The 24445-nt window shown below is 34.5% G+C and overlaps 1 protein-coding gene across 1 annotated transcript; it reads left to right on the top strand.

Annotated features, from left to right (window-relative positions):
* The first annotated feature begins 122 nt into the window (after positions 1–122).
* Positions 123–24090, top strand: SYCP1 (synaptonemal complex protein 1). Its single transcript, XM_086627365.1, has 30 exons — positions 123–230; positions 1054–1138; positions 1305–1351; positions 2713–2877; positions 3717–3784; positions 3977–4050; positions 5363–5421; positions 6508–6577; positions 7180–7253; positions 8229–8337; positions 9047–9141; positions 9278–9462; positions 10396–10463; positions 10846–10907; positions 11708–11812; positions 12791–12894; positions 13402–13519; positions 13764–13834; positions 14379–14457; positions 15109–15171; positions 15524–15586; positions 16280–16342; positions 17561–17677; positions 18294–18404; positions 19248–19340; positions 20270–20344; positions 22052–22228; positions 23211–23354; positions 23705–23791; positions 23873–24090. Exons 1-30 carry the CDS (start codon positions 123–125, stop codon positions 24014–24016), a joined length of 2883 nt encoding a protein of 960 aa, XP_086483491.1. The 3' UTR covers positions 24017–24090.
* Positions 24091–24445: the final 355 nt, after the last annotated feature.

The raw sequence follows: 24445 nt of genomic DNA, 5'->3' as shown, positions 1-24445 counted from the left end.
CGCCTCGGTCGCGCGCTTTCGCTTCCCGCCGTTTTGTCCTCCCTCAGCAGCTGGCGAGTTCGGGGCGGCAGCGTCCCCGTCATGCAGTGTTAGCTCTGGGGCCCGCCCTGCTCTCCGCGGCCATGGAAAAAGAAAAACCGTTTAAACTGTTCGTGCCGCCGCGCCTGAGCGGCGGTCAGGTGTCTGCAGTCAAACCCCAGGCGAGCAGTCGGGCAGCGGGGCTGTGTCAGGTAAACGGTGCTGCCGCCGGCCCCGCCTTGGGGTGCGCGGGCGGCGGCGGCCGACGGGCGGGCGGCGGGGCCCTGCCGGGGGACGCGGAGGGCGGCGGTCCGCCGGCTGGTCCCCAAGCAGAGTCCCGGCCCGCCGGCCTGCGGAGCCCACGCACGCATGTGGCGCGGAACTCGTTTTTCTGCAGACTGTTAAGATTTCTGCTGGAGGGGAGCATCTTAAGTTTTCGTTTCAAAGGCTTTTACTTGATTCTCTTCGGTTTTGACAGAAAAATCTTCTCGATCATCTGCTGTGTATTTTGACTGTACACCACTGGTGACAAATACATGTTTGATGTGTGTAATTTGTAACAGTTACGTGACAAGTACACCACTCTGATATCCTTACTGGCTTTGATTTATTGGTCTCACTAGATGGAGTGTGTTTTAGGAGTACTCTTGGGAATAAAACAAAAATAAGTATCAAATACTGGACTTGAAAAAAATAATTTTAGTTAGCGAGTCCTTTACCATGCAACTGTGTACAAGCAATAGCAGATAAGTTCTTGTCATCAAAAGCTTCCACTTTGGCTACAGTGTAGTCTATAAAGCAAATAACAAAAGACCAGTAACAAAAGACCAACCATTTGGAAAGCCACTGTGAAGTAAGAAGCAAACAGGAGAGGTCCAAAGCCAGGTACCAATACCTTGGGCTTTGAAAATTGTAGGTAGTTGATTTATTAATGGAAAATTCTATTTTCGCATTAGCTGTACATTTTTTTTTCTGGGTTTTAGAATCCTTCTTTACAAATGTGCCCATAAGAAACTAATTTTTTAATTTGTGCAGGGTTTTAACAAATGTCCAGATGATAATTTTAATTTGCCATTTGTAATGATGAGTACACCAAACCGTGGTGAAATCGCTGACTCAGGTAAGACTAAAATAAGCATTTACCTTGCACATTCTTTTAAAATATTTTAATATTGTCAGTATTTTTTATCAGTAGTTTAACAGTTTCATAGCTCTAACACTGTTAAATACAGTCCCACTGTTAATTTTTTAGAGATAACATTGATCAAAATCTCTTCATGTTTCAGATGCGATTTCACAGCAAGTAAAACTTTGCTCTGAGATAGATGAAGAGGTCAGATAAGTATAAATTCTGCATATCTAATTTCTTAGGGCCTCTGAATTTGTTCCCAAAGCAATGCCTAAAACACTATCTGGTAGATACTTCAGGGCTAAAGGAAGTATTCAAAGGGGAATAATAATTTTCTGTCTCCTGTTTAAAGATGAATCCCTCAGAGGAGGTATTTGTGATTCATTGAACAGCCTGGAGATAAACCTTTAAATGTTAAGGTGATTTCCAGGTTGTTTTGTTTGTTGGTGGTGTTGGTTTTGTTTGTTTTTTGTTTTTTTTTTAAGTCTCTGAGGAGTCTGGGTGTTTTAATCAGAGTAAAATCTAGACAAATATCTTTGTGAAACTGGTTCTGAATAGTCTGTTGAAAGGTAGAAGGATTGAAGTTAGAGTATTCTTTGGAAAATTGAAGCAGATTATCTCAGTTACCTTGTCTGGCTTAATTTTATCTGTAAAACAATGAATTTAGTGGAGTGATTTCCTCAAGCATTTCGTTCTTCTCATGGCATCTTTACCAACATTTTTCTGCTTCAGCGTAGCTCACTAAAGCTATTTTTTTTTTTTCTGGAGCTTCCTATGCTACCCAGATACAAAATGCTGTTTGCTGCCACAAAATGTAATGTATTTCTTGCAGTCCTCCTAGTGATTTTCATCTCCCTGAGGACTGAACTTCTTTTAGCCCTAGCAGCTATTAAAGTACTGTCAGGACTAATAATATCGTGATGCAGCCAAAGCAAGGATAGCATTGGGTGATACCATACCTAAAACAAAGTGCAGAACTGCCCTGTGGCCTGCTGTACTACTCTTACCTGCCTAAACCACTGATTAAGCGCTGCCTGTACAGTGCTTTAAAGATGTTCTAAGAGCGCAAGGTTGGTTGGTTTTTCTTCCTGCTTTGTGTATGAGTTAACTGCAAAACATACTGCAGGCAGTCTTGGACAAGATCTCTGAAGCTGCTTTTACTTAACTCAGCAGTATCTGTCAGAGTAAGAGGAGGGAACTCATGTGAAGGACCTAACGGAAGGAATCTTGGCTCTACTGATAATTCTAGCAAAACTTTTATTGACTGTCAGTGGAGTACAGTTATCCATATCTTTAACACTCTCTATTTAGTGATGTCACTATATCTGAAGGCAGTGGGCTATTTTTCACTTGTGTTTGTGTCTCTTACTTGTTCTGTAATGTCTGTTGATACCTACACAGTGGTTGCACAAAGATTTAAACTCTGGTTCCTGATCATATATAAGCTTGTGTCACCATCTGTGGAAAAAAAATGACTCGTGATATTTCTAAGGGATGAATATGTATCTAAAAACATTATTAATTAAATAGCATTTGAGATTAAATTGTGGAACCTGTTTTAATAGAATATAGAAACAATGAATGAATTGTATTCAAAACTCTACAAAGAGGCTGAGAAGATCAAGCGGTGGAAACTAACTGTAGAATCAGAACTGAAGCAGAAAGAAAGAAAACTGCAAGAAAATAGAAAGATTATTGAAGCACAGCGCAAAGCCATTCAAGAATTGCAGGCCAGTATTTTACAATATGTAGTGAATAAGCAAAGACAAAGTTCTTCCTGATTTAGTATGAAAATATTGTTCATACAATTAAAGATTAAAGAATGTTGCAGAGGTTGAAGACATTTTCAACTGCTAATGTGATGACTTCAAAAAAGCTGTTTGGCTGGATACCGATGACCTATGGCGCTACTGCTGTTAAAGGAAAAAGTAGCATTTTTAACATGTTTTTTAAAATGGTTTTCTACTTTTTAACAATGCACGTTCCATCTTTGTATTATTTACATACACATCATACTGTGGGTATGCAGAAACCTGGTCAAGACTGAGTAAGCTTTCATCCTCCTGGAATGTTTAAAGCAAGCTCATGCATATTTCGCTATTCAGCACATACACCAAGTAGTACCCTCTGCTTTATCTTGGTTTCTTATCTTGCTAGTAGCGATGGACAGATTTGTGACTGAAATACATATTTTAAACAATTTATTGGTTCTTCTTTTTTGTTGTTGTTGTGTTCATATTGGCTTTGGTAACCTGAGTCATCTTTGATTGTTTGACTTTTGCCTTGAGAAAATGGTTTTTCCGAGGAGGGTGCACACATGTAGTGTGTGAGTGTATGCATGAATAAGATACCTGTAAGTGTTTCAGTGGCTGGTAAATTATTGTTTGTTGTTATGTCTTTCATGCCAACTGTAACAAAAGATGGCTTAGCATGTCATACCAGATAAAACAGATTTCTGTCTTCTGATGCAGAAAATTACTTTTTCATGTGAGATTGGAGAAGTGAAAGTATATTTCTAGTATATTTTTCAGTAACAATGTGGTTTTGTATTTTTTCCCTATGAAATTAGTTTGAAAATGAAAAACTAAGTTTAAAACTGGAAGATGAGATATGTGAAAATAAAGATCTCTTAAAAGAGTAAGTAATACAGCCAAATATATTTTTATTGAAATAATTAATTTTTGTGCTGAGAACTGTATTAGTATGGGAAGTTACATATAGCCGTTAAATTGTAAAGGTCCTCAGGGCATTTACACTGTTAATACTTAGATGTGCAAAGTACCATGCATTCTTGTGACAACATTTTATGGTATTTTTTCCCTCTTTTAGAAACAGCGCTTCAAGGCATCTGTGTAATCTGCTCAAGGAAACCTGTACTCACTTCACAGAGAAGTCCACCAACTGTAAATACTATTTAAATTTTGATTTATGAAAGTAAATACACTTCTAGCTCTCTTTAAATTTACAACAGAAAAAAGGTATTGTTCTGTTCCAAATATGTTCTCTGGCTGAGATAAACTGTACATGGCTCTGCATCAGAGTGGAATTAGAAGTGAAGCCATAGGTCTAATAGACATATGTTTTGTATTGCTAAATCTAGAGGGTTTTTGAAGTCTGTATGATTGTTTGCTAAAAGGCTACAAGCCTGGGAGCTACTTAAGTGTCTAAACACTGATAGATGTTTAGGGTGGTGTAAGCAACCCTGATGAGCCACTCGCAGCTGCTCCAGAGGAGTGCAGGTCTCCTGAAATCTTGTCAGTCCATGGACGTTTTCCAGTCCCATTCAGGTACCTTCAATATATTAAGACATATGAGGTGGCATTTCGTGCCTGTGTTTAGGCAGTACAATCTACTCTAGTTACCTTTCCCAGCTCTCTCTAACAAATTTCCAGAGTTGGCGTCATCCTGTTTGCAGCAGTTACAGATACGTGGGGAAAAAAGGTCCAAACCCCAAGACCTTAGGAGGAACAAGCATTCTTCTTAATAAATTGACCAAGCCAAGACAGCTGGATAACTTAACGAAGTTTAAATTCTTGAAGTTTTAAAATATGTTCTTGATTTGAGATTTTACTCTATATTGAATTCAGAATTGTTATTATAATCTTAAAAAATTTTACAAACTTGATCCCCTTGATCCCATATACTTAAGACGCGTCAATTTCTTTTTAGCCTTACATCTATAAACACCTGTGTATAGATGTACTGTACCTCTTTGAGAGCTGTTTCTTACTGTTCTATAATTGTTTTCTTAGAGAAAAATAATATGAATTACAAAAATGAAAGAAAAAAAGAAAAAGATGGAGTATTGTTATGATTATAGTCATGAGTATCTCTGCTAATGGGAAGAAATTCAGTGCAAAACCTTACATTACCATTTTTAAAACACTAACATTTTTTGAATCATTTATATTCAACTACATTAATACTGTCAAAATTAATGTAGTTATAGAAATTGATACTGAATTTACACTATTCATGGAAAAGGTGAGATTGAGAAGGAAATTTGAAAAGCTGAGCTTGGTTGATGTTTCAACAGAATATACATTTCTCCAGATTGTATAACTTTTGGCACCCTGTTTCATAATGACTTTTTTTTAATAAGAAAAGAGCCTATAATTTCCTTTTTAATTCATAATACTGTTTAAGCATAATGGCTTGGACAGCTGGCATTCTGTTTCAGAAGGAAAACTTTATGGTAAATTCTTACTTTGATAGATGAGCATGAAAGAGAAGAAACAAGACAACTATACGTGGAACTTAGTAACAACATTGAAGTAAGTAACCTAGCTTGTTAAAAGGCTCAGATGTGATCCGAGTTACTTGCATATGTTGAGATACTATTTGTACAAAGAACATTCTCTGATAAAATTATTAGAACCATCATATGTGATGCAGGAAGTCAGGTTTGCAGTCCTTTTTCAAGAGTTATTTTTTTATCACATTCATTGTATAAAACACAACAGCGTTTGGGATGTAGATCCATACGACCTGTGTCACATGTATGATCTGCTTAGGGTTAGATGACTGCCATAGCTTCTGTCTTTCTGTACTCTGTTTCACCGATCTGGGGCTTTCACAGAATGGCTGAGACTGGAAGCGCCCTCTGGAGAACTACTTCCCTGCTAAAAGCAGGGTCAGCTACAGCAGGCTGCACAGAGCTGTGTGCAGTCAGGTTTTGGGATCAGGTATATTAGGGTTATTATATTACATAATTTTATTTAATGTAAAGTGCAATATAAAATAAAGATGAACAAATAAAATTAATTTCAGTTTTGAGTGTGAAATGGAACAACCAAATTCATAATGGAAACTGGTGATTTTATGTGGAATAAGAAATATAAGGTGTGAATATTCCGAGAGTTTTTACCTTTTTAATTTATAGAAGAAGTGCAATCTTGCTAAATAAATCATGTTTTTGTTATGAATTATTCCAGTGTGGAAGATAAGACCCAGTGTATTTATAATAGAGAAATGCGAGGCATCATTGTTTGGGAGTGGTGAACTTGATATTAAACAGGGTTAGAGAGTACATGGTATAACAGTTAAATATTAATTATAGGTTGTTGTAGCAACTAAGAAAAGTACAACTCCTCTGTTGTGTTAGGGATCTACAGACATGGGCTAGTAAAAATTTTATCCTTGAAATCATTTAGATCTTGAGTATATAAATTCCTAAACTTCCAAGTTTGAATAACGTTTTATTAACTCAAAATGTTTACAATTTGATTTTTTTTAACAAAATTGCTTCTACAAATATGAACGAGCTTGTAATACTGTTTGTTTACAAACCATAAACATAATTCTTCATTACTGAAAGTACTTAGTTTTATATGAACGTATATATTGAATTTTATTTTTAGAAAATGATAATGGCATTTGAAGAGCTTCGTGTGCAAGCAGAGAACACCAGATTGGAAATGTGTTTCAAATGTGAGAATTCTGTTTATTGTGTTTATGCTGCAGGATTAACAATTTGTACTTAACAGATTTTATTGCATACAGTTTCAGACTAGAAAGATACGAAGTGCTAGAATGGTCAAGGGTTAACACTGTGACCGTTTGGACCCTCTTTTATTCCTGCTGCCTGCTGTTAAATGCCTGGGCCCTTTTATTGGCTTTCCACTGGGTCAGATTTGGAACTTTATTTTTCAAATTGTCACCCAAAGTCTAAGTTTTGTCAGTGAAATACAGTTATTTTATGTAGTTGGTTTATTTAAATGATAATGCACTAGTGTATTTTAACTAAATATTTATTTTATTTGCACGACTGTGTGCCAGTTTTACATGTTCATTTCTGTTAGTTTCTGATAATGAACTATTACGTAATACATGGAATAATGGACTAATTTTGTGGAAAGCTGGTGCAAAAATTTATTTATCTTAGTAATTTCAAACATGACCTCAACAATTACTCTTTAGGAAACATATTGTACAGCTGTACAATTATAAGCAATCTTAAGCTGGAAATTGTATTTAACTTGGAGTATATTTTAGCTAGTATATTAACTATGGATATTATTATATCTCAAAAGTAAAAGAAGAAGCAGAAAAAGTGGACAAGTTTGAAAAAGAATGCAAACTGGAAGTCAGTATGAAGGAAAAACAGGTTTGCTCAGTTTTACAATCTAATATGTACAGCTTTACTTTTGAAACAACTCTTGCGATTTCTTTAATATTTGAACTGTTTTGCTTTTGTGACTTACTGATACATCAAATGAAAATAATTACTTTAAAAGTGCTTAGTTGGTTGTAAAATATTTGTATTTTGGAAGGATAGAAATGAATATTGCAAATGACCTTTTGATGGTGCGTTCCTTCTGTGTTATTTATTTGGAATAAAGTGTGAATTAGGCTGCTATATTGTAACAAGGGACAGCTAAGTGGCAGGATTTAAAAGTACCATATAAACACTAAATACTCTATACATATGCTTACCTTTATAAAAGTGGCTTGTGCTAAAGCATAAAATTAGCAAAGCAGTCATCACTCTTCATAGTTAAGAAAGGTACAGTTCCTGTCTGGTAAAAGCAAAGGTGGGAAAAAGGATTATAATGCATATCAGACCACAGGCTGGAAAGAGAGTTTAGGAATCTGAGATTAGAGTAGGTTTTTTGTAGTGGTGATGAGGCAGCCATGGTGGAAGACTGATTAAGTTGAAGAAATTAATTGTGATAAGTTCTAAGTTTATAAGCAGGAGTCTGAGAAGCAGAGCATCCATCTGTATCTGGGAAGGTCAAGAGTTGGTGTTTCTGAGGATGGATGTGACATTGCAAAGGGGCAAGGAGTGTTTCTGGACATCAGTAAAAAGGACAAAAATAACCGCTGAAGTCACATTTAAATTGGATTCTGCTAGGTTTAGTGATGTTCCAGTATCTTTAGTCTATAATTAATGTTTTGATTTTGAACTGAAGAGCTTTTTCATCCAGAGTAATATGACTTGATCAATATTTGGCTAAAACCAACCACCTTATTTAACTTGAATGACAACAGTATGTATGCTTATCATACACAGTGCACAAATGAAAATAAGACTCTGTTCTTTTTTCTAGACTTCATTATGATAGTATTTTAATTTTGTTAGATTTCAGTTCTTACCATACAGAGTGATGAAAAAGATGATATAATAAGAGATATCAAGACTGAGCTGCAGGAATCAAAAAATAAGATTGCGGACTTAGTAGAAGCAAAAAGTAAGAGTTCTCTCTGCTATGTTAAAATGTAATTGGTTATAGAACTATAGGAAACAGGATCATGATAATTTTACCCTGTTACTAGTCAGCAGCAGAATTCTGGGGCCTTGCAGGCTGTGTTTTTGTTTGGAACAGAAGCTGCTGATGTGGGATCAGGACTGGTAGTGTAATCTGTGTATGTATAAAATCTAGGCCCTTTTTTCTCTTTAGGCTTAGGCTACACCCTGTTTTTGTATTGACATGACAGCTGCATTGCAAGGAATTTTTCTTTTACTCTTTAATAAACTCTAGTGTGAACATGTTATACTACTGTAAAGGTGCCATATACCCTGTCATTCATTTTATGTAACAGAAGTTAAGTTTTACAAAATACAGTATATGATGCAAGCACCTTTGTTCTTCAGAACTGAGGCAATTTTCAGCCTCCCCTTCCCTGGGGAGTGGGGACGAAGGCTTTAGTATCATTTTTATGCCAGATAAGTATAAGTAGCTGCATTTTGTTAAATATTATATGTAATTTTCCATTTTGATTACTGTTTCTTACTAAGTTGAAAAGTCATCTTGGAGGCTTTTTCCTTAACAATTACATGAATACACTATGTAACTTGATTAAGTTGTAGGAATGTATTTATCTGTAAAATAGAAATGCAAGCATTTTTTAGTAAATATCTTGGTTTTCTTAAATGTAAGCATATATCTTTTTACTTAGGACATGAAGGAGAAATGTTAAAGGAATCCCAAATCTATCAAGAACAATTGAGGGCGGAACTGGAAGAGGCCAAAGTTTCATTGCAAAAAACAGAGGTATAACTTGCTTATAATTTTCCAATATAAATAGATTAGACAAGTAATTGCATAAATAATTACTGATACTTCAGATACGAAACAATTGTATCTGGTTGTTGCAAAACTTATTTAGAAACTCTATAATTTTTTGTAGGTTACTCAAAAGAGCTTAGAAACTGAATTGCAGACTACAGTGAAAGCATTAATTCAGGTCACTGGAGAAAAAGAAGCACAGGTGGAAGAATGTAAAAAAACTAAGGCTTTGCATGCATCCCTGAAAGAGGAGTTTGAGAGTTCTATGTCCAATCTGAAAAGCTTGCTCCAAAAAGAGCAAAATAGGTAAATTAGTTAAAATTCAAAGAATGATCTTATAGGTAAAATACTACGTTACTGAGCTCCTGGGAATAAAACCTAAACTTCATACATGATCTGCTGTAATTATATTTTTTTATAATCACTAATAATTTTTTTTTAAAAAAAGAAGTCCTTCACCTGTCTGGTTATTTGAATTATTAGCACTCAGAGAGTTGTGCTGTTTGATTTTGTGTGGGTGCAGCTCTTAACGAAGAGAGCAGTAATCTCATTTAGTGCTTGGCAGTTATTTATTAATGGAGCATTTATTGAGGAGGATATTCTTCCAAATGTGATAATAGTACTGTTCAATGCCTATTATAAATGTAGTTCAGTTTTTTGTAGTTTTAAGAATTATGTGTTTGCCAAAGAACCTGATAGCAACTAAAATGAACCTTTCTAAAAATGAGAACAGAACAGTAAAGATGTATTTTAATACATTATCACAGCTGAGTTTTTCAAAAAACAGTGATTTTGGGCATGTTGCATTAAGGTGTCTTCTAAATAGTTGTGGTTCATGACAAATCCAAGAACAAAGAGATATGAAGCTGAAGTTAATTTTTTTGACATGCTAGTCTAAATGTTGAGAATTTAATGTAATTTTTTTCAGTTGTGCTTGTTGATATTGGTCTATAAGAAGGCAAATGTTTTCCTCCCTTCCCTCTCCCTCCCAACTTTCTTAATTCTATTTTTAAGAAATACTGGTTTATGTATGCGTGTATTGGTTTATTTTTAGGTCTGCTGTTCCAAAGTTGTAAAAGTGAAATTTGATACATGTTACAGTCAGATATATCACCTGCCTGTTGAAAGTCGAATGTTCTTAAAATGCTCATCGTGAAACTTAAAGGACGATAAGACAAAGTCTTAAGTGCAGTGCTTTGTACTATACAATACTTTTTTTCTAAATTATTGTTTTCTTAGACTGCAGAAATATGAAGATGAGTCAAAACTACTTACTTTGGAGCTCAGAAATAAGTCTACTGAACTGGGTAAGACTTGTAGAAAGAAAGAAAACAAGCTAGGTAGTAATAAAAATGTTTTCTGCTGTTTTCTGAAAATAGACTGTCCCTATTGCTTGGAAAAATGGTTTTACAGTACCCTGTACCTGTCAGAAATGCTTGAATTTATTTTCACCTGTCTCGCTCCCTTTTCTTTGGAAGTCGTTGTAGCGGGCATTCATTTCTGAATCATTTTTTCAGCTCTATATTTAGATTAAGTCATAATTGAGGTTATAATTTAGCTTTACAATTTCTGAACTTAATCCCAACAAGTTTTGAAAATCCCCTTTGCAAAGGGATAAATGCTTTATACTGCCTGCTAAATATGTGAAATTATTTCTGTTCAATTAATTTTACATTACATGTGCTGTAGAAGAGATGACTAAACTAAAATATGACAAAGAAATGCAACTTGAAGAGCTGTCGGAAACACTGGTAAATGGTCATTTTATTAGTCTCATGGCATTTACTTTTCATATGAAGTCTCTCTTGCTTTTTAGGTATCTTAGTGCCATATATAAACTGTCTAATCTGTCTTAATGTTGCTACTAAACTTTCTTTCCTGTCTTTTAGACTATTTCAGTGTTTTCTTTGAAGGACTTTATTCTTTCCACTGTTCTTCTTGTTTTGTTCTACTTTGTTTTGGTTTTCCATGTCAATGTTTCTGGTCATTTCCTTCTTCATTCTCACTTAGTCAAATACCACTCCCTCTGGACATAAAGATTTCTCATTTTTAGTTATGCCTAGTACTCACTCTTCCATCCTGAACCTTTTTGAAAAATACTTTTTTTTTTTTTTTCGTGATGAACATTAACTCAAACCTTGTGAGCACCATGCACATGACATTTAAGCCTGAGGGATCAACTGCTTTTTGACAGTAAAGATAATACCTTGACTGGTTAGCTTTCTTCATAATAATCTTCTAAAAATTAAGCATTGTAAAGGCTTACCTCATTTTGGTGTTTAAAGGATAACCAAGCTTCTGACACCACCCAGAAGAGACAGTGGAATTTGTGAAAAGATTGTGTGACGAAATGAGGAAACTAATAAGCAATTTCATAGGTTTATTACGTCACAAATCTGTTGCGATTATTTTGATGTTTGTGGGGTGTTAGTTGTGGTGAGGTGTCCTCTATACTACAATGTAGTAGTTTACATTTTACCATGTATGTTTATTCCTTATTATACTGTACATTGAATTTTCTAAGCTGAGTTTCACTCATGTTCTTAAACAGGGAAAAGTTGAAGGACTTCTAGTGAAGAAGAAAGATCTTGAGGCTACTGTAGAAAATTTGCAGGAGAGAGAAAAAGAAACAAAAAGCATTCTCCAAATCAGAGAGGTCTGAATGAAGGGCGATAGTAACATGTTTTTAGAAATAGTTGTTACACATTATCACTTGTACATAAGAACATAAGAAATATCATGTAGTCAGACCAGCGTTCCACCCAATGCACTGCTCTGCTTGTGACAATGACAGCAGAAGGTACTATGCAGTAGAGGAGCCTGACTGTTATCTACGGTCCATTCCCCTTACGTTCCTATAGTGGTTGTATTAAGGATGTTTGAAGACACATCCTTGTCAGTTGCCTTTGCTATCAGTTTATAGACTTGTTCATGTTCACTTTTCTCATCTGTTTTTGAACCTCTTCATACTATTTTTCTCCATAGCATTCTGTGATAAGAAGTTCATTATGTGCTCTGCTCAGAAAAATAATCTCCCTGTCTCTTGCTCTCTTCCTCTTCCTTCTCGCCACCATCAACTGCTTGCCAGTGCCTGTGGTATCAGCGTATCGCCAATTTTTTGGCAGAAAGAGTATTCAAAGCATTTCTAATATAAACTACGTTACATTACAAGGCTTGCCTTATCTTGTAATAGCAGCAAATTTCAGAGGGAGGAATTCTGCTGTGTGGTTGGGGATGCATCCAAAATATGTGCTTATTCTATTGCATAGTACTGGAATTCTCTGATTTTTTTTTTTAAATTTATTTTATTTAGGTGAGTGCAGAAGCTTATGATGTCTAAAGCAAATGTCTTTATTTAAAATACTGTGCAAGGAAAGCTGATTTTGTCAGTAATTTTGCAGACTGGTTAGATTTACAACAGGGGACATGTTTAGCATTCGTATCAAGAGCTCAGTATCTCACACTACTTCCACATCACACCAGAGAGATGTCGAGATACAGTCTGGCTAATTTATGGAATTATATGTAGTTTTGTTTCACTTCAAAGCTCTGTTTTGTCAGTTTATTTCTGATAGCTTTCATGACTTGTGGTTTACATATGTATACTCAAAACACTTTTTTTTTTCTTCTGCAGAAAGAAATCCATGATTTGAAAGTGCAGCTGACTAGTACAGCTGAAAAGGAACAAAATTATTTAAAACAGCTTATGACACTGAATACAGATCTTAAACGAGAGGCGTATGACCATTTTTGAAAATACAATATTAGTTTAATTTCTTGTATGTTACACAGAAGTTACTTTAGTATACAAGGAAATGATCTATGATTGTCTTCTAATGAAAAGTTTGAACCTATGCACACAATATGACATCCATTATATATTTATATTTCATAAATTACATTTTCTTTGTATATATATGTGTAATTGTTCCATATGTCTGTGACTTAGTTGGGTTAACATGAAGAGAAAGTTTGTGAATTCATTGTTAACCGTGCTTTGAGCTGGATATTGAACTACATCGTCTTTAGCAACCATTATATTTATATAAAAGTTGACTCTCATTTTCTTTCCTTCTTCTGTCACCTTTTTTGCATCACTGTAACTTTGCTGCAAAGCTTACATTTGTAGATACAGGCCTGGACTTTTTTCAGCATGAAGTAACATTTTGTAATGGATAAATTTAACTAAAAAGGAAATTTCAAATTACATGTTCTTATTTCTCTTGACCGTTTGTTTTAAATTAGGCAAAAGAATGAACAACTAACAGTGCATATCAATAAGCTTTTATTAGAAAAAGAAAAAATAGCACAAGAGAAAAGTGATATGGCTGCAGAACTCAAGAAACTGCAAGAAAGTCTTGAGGCAAGTTGTAAAATTCCAGCTGTTTAAAAAGGACAACATTCAATTTAAAATACAAATCATATGGTAAACTGCAACTTTACATGGTTCTGTAGAGTATCTGAACTATTTTTTGTGTTTAAAATACAAAGGAAGTGCATTTGCCCTTATGAATAAGGTAGGTCAAGATACTGCTTAAGATGTCTTCGAATTTTTTAAGATGTCACTTCGAATTTTATTCATTTTACTTACATGCCTTCTTATTTAGGATAGCAGAAAAAAAGAAGAAAATACAAAACAGTTAGTTGAAAACTTGGAAGAAGCAAATGGCCAGCTAAGGCAAGTAAACCCAGATATTAATGTACAATATTATTAATGGAAGTAGACTCGATTCCTTCAGGGAATGTTGTGTTCATATGGTGCTTCCTGCGATTTTTTTAGATTAATGCTTTTTTTAGGCTATATAGCTAAACAGAAACTATTTCGTATTGATGGTGGCCATGTAGAAGTTTCTACAAATTAGTGATATAGCTACAGGAACAAATTTTGCCCTAGCTTCCTATTACATGTAGAGAGCTATCCTGTTCTGCCAGGTTGCCCAGAGAAGTTGTGGCTGCCCCATCCCTGGCAGTGTTCCAGGCCAGGTTGGATGGGGCTTTGGGCAACCTGGTGTAGTGGAAGGTGTCCCTGCTCATGGCAGGGGGGTTGGAACTGGATGATCTTTGAGGTCCCTTCCAACCTAAACCATTCTATGAGTCTATAATATTATTATTCTATAATATAATTAATAATTTTTAGAAAATAAAGTATGGGTTTATTTAGGAGTAGTGAAGTTAAAGTTATTAAGTAAATATTTACTAATGCTTGTTAATTTGGCATTTAGAAATGAAGTGGAGTCTTTGAAGAAGATGGCAAAGAAAAATGAAGAGATTAAAAGTAAACTGGATGAAAAAGAAGAAAACGTATGCTATATCATGTGCTTTATCATTAAAATATGTAACATAATCTGTAGAACAAAATCTAAATGTAAAATGCTTTTTTCCCTGCAAAGCTCTACCTAGGGATGCAGTCTCTTACAGACGGTTTCTTCTTTCCATGCTGCTACCATTTGACTCATACTGGCCCTGCTTACTTTGAAAGACAAGGACCTTCGCTGGGATGTTTACATGAAGGCTTGAAAGTCTAGATTTGTTAGATTTCAGGCAAACATAGAACCCCCTTTTTTTATTTTCCTATACTCGCTTAGGGATGGATGGAATGTGGATTAGATTTCAATATGTAATATAAGTTTTCATTTAAGTATGTTCAAATATTTTTACTTTCTTACTGAGTTTCAAAGCACACCTGTTTTTTTAACATCATTTTGAACGGATTTCAAAATTTTATTGTAAAAGTCAAAAGATATTCAGGGCTTGGAATGATAACAGTGGTGGGTTTGTTTTTTTTTCACGAATACAGAATTAGGGAGTAAGCTTAATTCTCATTTTTGAGGGAACTGCTTTGAAATTGTAACACAGTAATTAATAGCAATTCTGCCATTAAGTTTTTTTCGTCTTTAGGAATGTACAAAAATTCTGATAATATTATAACTAGATTTACAATTATAATTCCAGGCTAAGAGTATTGAAAATGACATTTCAAGAAAGGAAAAGCAATTGAAGATTCTAGAAAATAAGGTATGAAAGCTCACTTTTTCATGGACTGTAAAGATTCATACATAATAATTCATACAAGATTATTTTTTAAATTGCAAAGTTACTTTTTTTTCTTCTTTCCTTTCTAAACTCCACAGCCACTGAGGAACTGGTTCACTGCTATTGATGTTGGTGATATTGGGCTAGCAAAATTCTTGTAGTACTTTATGGTTAAAACTCCAGTCATTGTTAACACGTTAGCATGTGTTTCAGTCCCTTTGGAATTAATCAGACTTATGCAAATGCATGTTTAAGAGCGTTGACAGTAATCTCTAACACAGTGAGTAATTTTCTAGGAGTTTATTAATTAATATGTTTCAAATATCTCTTTTAGTTGAATAATTTAAAGAAACAGGTGGAAAATAAAACCAAATGCGTTGAAGAGTTGCAACAGGAGGTATGTACAGTTTTTTAAAAGTCATAATTACTTAAAACATGGTATTTTATGGTAACTTACTTTTCAACAGTTTTGTCTGGTGAGGTATCTTTAGATATACTTACGTAATTTGTAACATTTCCTTTCTTATCCTAACTCTGAGAGAATTAAAGAGCCACCTTTGGCATTACTTGACCTGTAAAATTATCCTTACTTTTGAAAAATTCAATTACAGAAATAATATCTTTAATGAGCTTAAACTATTTTTATTTAGTACATGGTATCATTGATAGACTTGAAATAACGACCTGTCTCAGTTACCAGTAGTAAAACAGAATTGTGCCTTAGGACAAATTGTTAATAAATGTACTGTAAAAATATGTAACTTGTATTTTTTGTCATGACATCTGCACATTTTCTGTCAACAGCATCTTAGTTTTTCTTCACATTCTGCACCCGCTTTCATTATTGTTTCGCTCTGTTGTTACCAATGAGGAGTCTTTCATAAGGTCATGAAATAACAGTATTATTAAAGTAGCTGAGCACTCTTTAGTTTGGAGAATTGATCTGGAACCTGAACTGCACAACAAAAAGAGTTATTTGCTTGCTGAAAGCTGGAATTTTGAAGTTCCCGACCTACTTGACGCAGTTAAATCATCACATAATTCTACTAACTTATTAAAGTATAGTGTTTGGTTTACTTTATTTTAACAGAATAAGTTGCTGAAAAAGAAAATTACTGCAGAAAGCAAGAAAACAAGTGTTTATGAAGGGAAGGTAGGTTTAAATAACTTCATGTACAAGATGAGGGTAGAGCACAAACACTGAATGTTTTACGTGTAACTAGTGATAATGTATCTTAAGCACGTTCTTAATTGTTTTATGGATCTGGGATACAGATCTTACAGGAATGAGCCCATAATTTTTGGAAGCTGCTTCCATTTTCAGTCATTGGACACTGACTGGGCTATCACACATTTGTAAGAGATGGACATCACACCTCAAGGAAGTATGTTCCTAATCAATCCCTCTCTTTTTTGGTTGATAGTTTACTGAACATTATTCACTAATGCCACTCCATTTAAATAGAAAAGCAATTAAAAGAAATACATGTATTATTCATTTTGGGCAGTTCTTTTACTGTGTTCTGCAATGGTAAGTCCCTGATTAGACTATTATGTCCAGTTTTGGCTGCCACGCTTCAAGAAAGATGTAGACTGTTTTGAGTGTGCTCTTACAAGAAACTTAAAAGGAAAAATTATAATCAAAATACACACTTAGGATGAAAACATAGCATAAACCAGTTAAAATCTTAAATAGATTTACAGAGGAGGGAATAGAATCTCCATCTGTATCTTTTTTTCGAAGAATTCACAGCATTTGGGGTGACTGCTTAGGAACAGACTTCCATATTCTCATTAATATTAGCAGGTAAAAGAAATTAATCTTTTTAGAACTAAATAAAATTCCAGTAATAAACCATTACTAGATAAACTGTTTCTCCAATTCTTAATTGAAGAAAAAGTTTTAATTATAAACATAATACAATCATACTGCCAAGTCTTAGGAGACCATCAGTTACGCTTACAAGGTAGGATAGTGTCAGATTGCTAACGCATGGTTCCCTTATACTGGAATGACTCCATGTGGCTGACTAGCCTCTGTCTTTAGGACTGTTTTATTGACTGGAGTGCACAAAGCTACTGTGGGCTGCCTTTCCCATGGTGGTGTTGCTATTGCTTCTAGTGTTTTCTAACTCGCATCAGGCCAAAGTTCAACTCGTTATGAAAAATGCTGAGCATTAAATAGGAAATAGTTCGATTATATACCTGAAAAGTAACAGAGCAGTTTTGCTCAAAAATAAGAGGAAAAAGAAAAGTAAAAATAATAATTGGTAAATTATTTTTAATAATCATTAAAAATAAGAGTCAAAAAAAAATCATTGGCATATTTATTCCTGAACAAATAACAGCAGTAATTCTGCATTCTCAAAAGGTGAATAAATTACAGTTAGAGATGGAAAATATGAACAAGCAACATAAGGAAACAGTTGACATCTATCAAAAAGACATCGAAACACAAAAAGTAACTGAAAACAAACTTCTTGAAGAGGTGAGAGTTGTTAATTTTTACTGCAAGTTTTAATTATTTTTTTGATGTATGATGGTTTTATGAAGCTATATTGGGTAGATTCCTTGCTCTTATGTAGCAGTCTTATCAACGTAAATGGAATTTCCTGTGTATGCATGTGAGCAAAGCTTTAATACAGCGGATCCTTAAGTTGAAGTATTCATGTATGGCTTTTAAAAATAAGAACCCAGTTAAAATTTTTTTTTGTTAAGCTATTTTTCACAGAAATTCTATTCTTGGTATAAACACAGTGCAAATTAGGTTATAACTTTTCCCATATTAGTATTTTCCTGCCCACACTTTTATGATGGTAATTTCAAAAAATGTTAGGGCAGAATGCTTGAAATGGCCTTGTGGTTCAAAATTAGACTTGTCTGCCATGGCAGAATGGATGTGCTTTTAATCTAGGTCTATTTGCCCGTTTTAACTATGCAGCAAACACGTAGGATTTGAAAAGTATCTTAAAAGCAAATGAAGACCACAGTAAATAAGACTATATATACATTGCACCCACAGGAGTAAGAAGAACTGAAACTAAGACTTTTTTTAAAATATATTGTTAATTGTTCATGAATTAAATGAAACTTGTTACTAACAGATAGAAAAGATGAGGTTGCTTGCTGATGAAGCAACAATAACACAGAGAGAAACCGATATCCGATGTCAACACAAGATAACTGAAATGGTGGCACTTATGGAAAAACACAAGGTAAAAGATTCTACTGATTTCTGTGACTTGTAATGTGAGATACTATGCTAAGTAAAAACCTTTCAAAACCAGAATATTACGAATTAGAAAGTGAAACTTCATAATAAAGATCTGCGTCTAGGAAAATGAAGTTGAAAACATGCTTGACTCTTCATCATCAAAAAATAAATTAATCTTCAGATTTTGAAAACATGTCTAGTAGCAGATAAATTCAATTTATTTAAATTTCTAGAATTGTAACATGATGTGAATTAGTACCCTCTTGGAATGCCCAGTACTGCTTTAGGTAAGACCCAGTGGTTGTGTTGGCCTTTTGAAATTGTCCTGCAGACTGCTTTTATTCAAGGTGTTATATTTGGACACTGAATAAAGGACTATATAGGTTTGTGCTTTGCAGGATATTTTTTTTTGTTCAGGCTTCCTTTGATACCATCCTAATGGAGCATTCTTCAGTGTCAGTTTGGGCCTCTTTCTATGAGGAGATTCCTTAGTGACCTTCAGCAGTCAAACTTAACATTTAAATTTACGTTTCTTATTACTCCATTTTGCCATATATTTAGCAGATACTGTTAATAAAAATAATATGGCTAGCTTGTATGTGCTGGAGCATGTACTGCTGCCTGGAGATAAGGCATTCTGTGTCAGCCACAAAGTAATGCTGCTTGTGCATGTTCTGGTTCACAGTTTCTGCTGAAGCATCAATGTTTGTTCATAGTGCTTTCTGAATCTCCAGAAGAGCCTTATTTGAAAAAATCAGTAATGTTTTAAGACTAGGTAGATCTATAATTGTAACATTTAGTCAAATGTTTTGAGTTTGTTGTTTTTGGTTTTGTTTTAACACAGCATGAATATGATAAAATGGTTGAAGAAAAAGATACAGAGCTAAAACTTTATAAAATAAAAGAGCAAGAGCAGTTATCATTGAAAAGATCATTGGTAAGGCATACTCTTCAGCATTAAGTAATTAAATAGAGGGGCTGCTGTCCTTAAGGTGTAATATAATTTTAAATATCATATTAGACTTCTTCCAATTTGATAGCTTCAGGGAGTTAAGTGTCAGCATTACTGAGACTGAACACTAATTTCTGTTTACTGTTATTTTCTTACAGATTTTATTATGTGCATTAAAACCCCCAGATGTTTCTAAAAATAAACTGGAGTAGCTGTGCTTTTCTGTCTAATTTTCCTGATAGTGCACCATGTTCTAACCTCACTGTCTGAACAAGAAACTTTTGTATTAAATAGTTGTATTCCACTCCGCGCCTCACACTCTTGTTCTCACAAGCGTTTTAAGTTTTTACTTTGAACTTTTCTGGTCAAGTTCCCGTTCCTTAGTAGTACTTCAGCTCTTTTTAAAACAAACTAAAACAAAACTTCAAGTCTAGAGTTGCATTGCCTTTTTTTTTGCCTTTTTTTTTTTTTAAATTTTCCTTTCTGGGAAGCTTAGCTTTGAGAAATATTCTGAGAGCCAACATCCCCTCAAGACTTTCACAAAAGTGTAGATCTACTGCATCTACTTAAAATGCAGTATTTTTCTGACATTCTCCTTCACAGATTATTTCTTCACACAGCTTTTTTTCAGTTAGATTTTTTAATAGAAGGAGGTATGACTCAAGTCTACATGTTCATTTTTTTAAAAATTTGGTAACTGCTTCTTTGATCATCTGTTATTCTAGTGATTGAATCATTCTGAAAATGAATTGTAGATACCTCTCAACAGGCTAACTTTATGGATAAGTCAGCTCTATTGAACAAATGGAATTTTCTTTTGTTTATAATTAATATACCTATTAATTACTGTCACATTTTAACTGTTTCATTTTTTCTAGGCTAAGCATAGTTAACCTTTATCTAATTGTTTTTAGGAAGTTGAGCTGTCATGTTTGAAAAGTGAACTGTCATCCCTTAAGGAACAACTTAAAGTAGCAATTGAAGAGAAGGTATTATTTATTTATTTATTTATTCATTTATTTATTTATTTTAGCAAATATAGCAGTATGGGTGATGTGCTTGGCCTGGTCTTATGCATTATAATAATGACAGATGTGAAGTGCACTTCTGATTCTAAGTCTTGCTCTCCCTTGCTGTCTGATTTCAAGAGCTTGATGCTCTCTGAAGTCATTGTGTCTCATTTCTGGTGACAGTAAATGTTTTGCATTACTCCTTAATTGGTAAGTATGAGGGAAGCAGGGAGAGATTAAAACTGTATGAAGAACTGTCCAAGCTTGCAGGGATGATGTCAAAAAACTGACAAGCGACTGAAGGGCAACAAGAAAGGCTTCTGTAGGACCTGCTCCTGTGTTTTATCACCCTAACGGTAATGGAGTTTTTTCATGTGTTTAAATGGTATTTCTCGTATTTTGTTTTGTTCCCATTGCTGCTTGTCCTTTCATTTGATCCCACTGAGAAAGTCTTGTTCCGTCCTTTTTACTCCCTCCCACAAGGTATTTATACACACTGATAATATGCCCAAGCTTTCTTTTCTGAGGCTACACTATCCCAGCTCTCTCAGTCCCTCTTTTCTGTCAGATGCTCCAATCCCTTAATGATCTTCATGGCCTTTTGCTGCTCTTGCTCCAGCATGCCCGTCTGTCTTGCACTGGGCCACTCAGAACTGGAAATAGTGGTCTAAACATGGTCTCACCAGTGCCAAGTATAGGAAAAAGATAGCTCCCTCGACCTGCTGGCAACACTCTTCCTAAAGCAGCCTAAGATGCTGAGTACAATTCTGGCTCGTGTTCACCAGAACCCCAGTGCTTTTCCTGCAAAGCTGCTCGCAAGCCTCTCAGCCCCTAATCTGTATTGGTTCTAAAAGTTGCTTCCCCCATGCAGGACTTGCCATTTCCCTCTGTTAAGCCTGATAGGATTCCTGTCCACCCATGTCTTCAGCTTGTCCACATCCCTCTGAAAGACACCATGAAAGACTGTCGGGCACAGTCCTGATCAACCTATTCTAGTTCACTCTGCTGTGAACAGGGGTGTTAGACTAGGTGATCTCCAGAGGTCCATTCCAACCTTAACCATTCTGTGATTTTGTGATTGCTATATAGTATTCTTCAGCTGGCAAAAGAAATGGAAAATTGAATTAAAAAGACAGCAAAGCAACAATTAATTCAATAAACAAGAATGCGTCCAGTTTCTTGCATGAAATAGTAATTAGAAAATAGAGCTCTCTTCTAAATACAGCTGTGATAAAATTGTATCATATTTTCTCATTAAGAAGGGATGGTATGTAGGCTCCTTAGCAGACATGAGGGAAGTTGTGTAAGAAATGAAACTGTGAATAAAAAGTAATGTCTAGTGAATCCTGCAGTTTGACTAAATCTGGGTCATCTATTTGTGTGAACTTTGTAACAGAGTATGATTGTGGACTGTTCTGTAATTACACCAAGATTTTCAACAACTAAATTAAAATAAAATATTTACTTCCTATCACGTAACTCCTTTTTTTAGGAGAAGCTTGCAAAAGAATCCTCCCAAAATATGGTTCCTGAAAATGAAAAGAAGCACAAGGTAGCTTTATTATTAATTAGTTTTAGAATTTGGTAAGATTTACACACGTGACCTAATTGAAGTTCCATGATAAAATATGTACACTCCATAAAAGACATGGACATGCTTTTAATTTAAACTTTTTTTTATTTTAGAAACTACAGACTTATTTTTCTGAGACTCCTAAACCTCATTTAGATCTGGACTGTGCATCTATTAATGTGAAAAATAAAAAGTCTCCAAATGATATTCCTATAAAAGCTATGATGGAAAAGAAAAAAATTACTCCTTCAGCATCTGCAAAAAGTCCCTTGGGTAGTCCATCATTAAAGGTTCGTAACTCATAATAGTGAATTTTTCTTGGTTTATTTTTCTGACTGTATTTCTTACTTCTCTGTAGATGCTTATGTATTTTTTGTTATGATAAGCAGGGATTTAAAAGGTAGATAGTCACAAAAAAAACCCGTATTCCACAGTGATTTTAGGAAGTAGTTTGTGTAAGGGCTTGCACTGTGTGTCATTTTTCTTGCTTGGTTACTTAATTTGTCTGTTATAATTGAAAAGTAACAATTCCTGTCCTAGAGGGACTATGAATTTAATAATGTCTCTAGAATTCTTTTACTTAGTCTTAAAAGAAGAGTGTTGTCTTTGTAAAGGCACGATTTTCTCTACGGAACAGAAAATAGCTTGCCTAGCTGTTAGAATTGTGAAGTATGCCTGACTGCGTTGTCGTAAGCGGAGCACCTTCTGCTTCTGCCCTGCCAGCAGCTCCCATGCCACGTCTGTATCGTAACGACAAAACAACTACCGGTTTTATGCTCTGCTTTTGAAAAAAGGGCTGCAGTGTTCCATTGCAGTGTTTCTCAGAAGTTTAACTTCTAGTGAAAACTATTTAAGTAAAAACAGTCGTCTTCTCGATACCACTATTAATGTCTTTCTGAAAGCTTTTTCCTGAAGGTTGGTTTGTTTGTGTTTTCTTAAATGTTGGTTATAGACTGCATGTAGTGACTACAGTTCAGAATAACCCGAATTTCTGCAGATAAGCATGAAGATGTTAGATATAATGTGCCTTAAAACTCAGTTCTTCCACAGCTTCCTGTTCATTCTCCTTGTTTGGCAATAAAAAAGGATTTATTTTTTTCTTTTCTGCTTTGTTTGGGTCTTTGCTTCACATTTTGGATGGAAAGATACTATTTCCACAGGATCTAAGTTTTTCCTGGATACTCGATCTGTAAAGTGGGTTATGAGTTTGGTTTTAGATTCTGTAATGACCACTGAAAATGCAATTTTAAATGCCATCTTTTTCTTTTCCAGACATATATTATTAAGACTCCTCCAATACATAAACTGCAAAGTGAAAGCACAAATCTGTATTCAGAACAGTGCATAAGGAAAAAGCAGAAAGTGCTTCTCCAGCTGGATGCTCAGTCAGATAGCTCTGAACACAGTGACCTCCTGGTAAAAATCAGAGAACAAATAGCATACTTCCTAAAAGTTCTTTATGCATACTGCTATATCTAAATGTATATAAAGCACGTGAGGTTCTGTATCCAAGACAATATTTATGTATATATTTTTATTTCATTGGTTCTTTCTGGAATTGAATTTATACGTATGTAATTACTAACTACATGACAAACAGAGTAGCACTATACAAATATATATATTAACTTTTATAAAGATTTTTCACATCGTTTTTATTGAACTGTTGAGGCTTCATAATAACATCTTAACTTTTTTTTTCCTTACTATAATATTACTAGGGGGAAAGAAAATAAATTTTTAAACTTTTTTATTTTTAATTTAAGAGCATAGTCTCAGAGGAAGAAAGGTTTAAAAAATTGTACAAGGATTATCCTGAAGCTTCACCATTATATGCCATGACACCAAAAAAGGTACCTTAGCTTTTCTTCTGATCAAAACAGTTAATCAAATCGGCTATAGAAACTTACAGATGACTTTATTTTTCTTCTTAGAAACCAATTGCATCAAACCTGAAAACTCCAGGCTCTGTACTGAAACTTACAACCATGAGAAAAATGCGAGAGGCTGGATGGACTGCAGTTTCTAAAATGGACAGGAAAAGAAAAATTAAAGAAGCTGAAAAGCTCTTTACTTAGAATGAAAAAAACAACTAGTGCCCTAGTATTATTTGATCAGTACAACCACAGTAGTATTATTCTTTCAGAACTAGTACATTGTTGCATTTTTCTGACTTACTCTGTTTAATACAACGTTAATTTCCTTTATACACATAAACTTTATAGATACATAACTACAACAACCTGCAGAGCACTTCCTAAATTTCATTCTCTACGTTATAAAAACTTGGGAGACAAAATAGAAATATATTTGTAAATATTTAGAAATAACTACATGGAAAGCTGCTTTAAAAAGAAAAAAAAAAAGACTGGGATTAGAAATACTGGTTTAAAAGAAATTTAATTTTGTACTTTTAAATTTACTCTCTTCTTAATTCATAATTCACAAAAGGATAATATTTAGTGAAAGAAATACTGAAGCTGTTAAAATGCATGCACTCTTACCTG

The sequence above is a fragment of the Tauraco erythrolophus genome, chromosome 27 (genome assembly GCF_009769465.1).
Source record: "Tauraco erythrolophus isolate bTauEry1 chromosome 27, bTauEry1.pri, whole genome shotgun sequence".
In the NCBI taxonomy this organism is placed as follows: domain Eukaryota; kingdom Metazoa; phylum Chordata; class Aves; order Musophagiformes; family Musophagidae; genus Tauraco; species Tauraco erythrolophus.
Note: the sequence above shows the minus strand (reverse complement) of the source record. Positions and strands in the feature narration are given on the sequence as shown.

Bases quoted from the DNA above. Each gene is read 5' to 3' on its own strand.
- SYCP1 (XM_086627365.1), top strand. From the start codon at position 123: ATGGAAAAAGAAAAACCGTTTAAACTGTTCGTGCCGCCGCGCCTGAGC. The intron at 10,464-10,845 runs GTAAGACTTGTA...CATGTGCTGTAG, and splicing joins AAATAAGTCTACTGAACTGG to AAGAGATGACTAAACTAAAA. The intron at 18,405-19,247 runs GTAAAAGATTCT...GTTTTAACACAG, and splicing joins CACTTATGGAAAAACACAAG to CATGAATATGATAAAATGGT.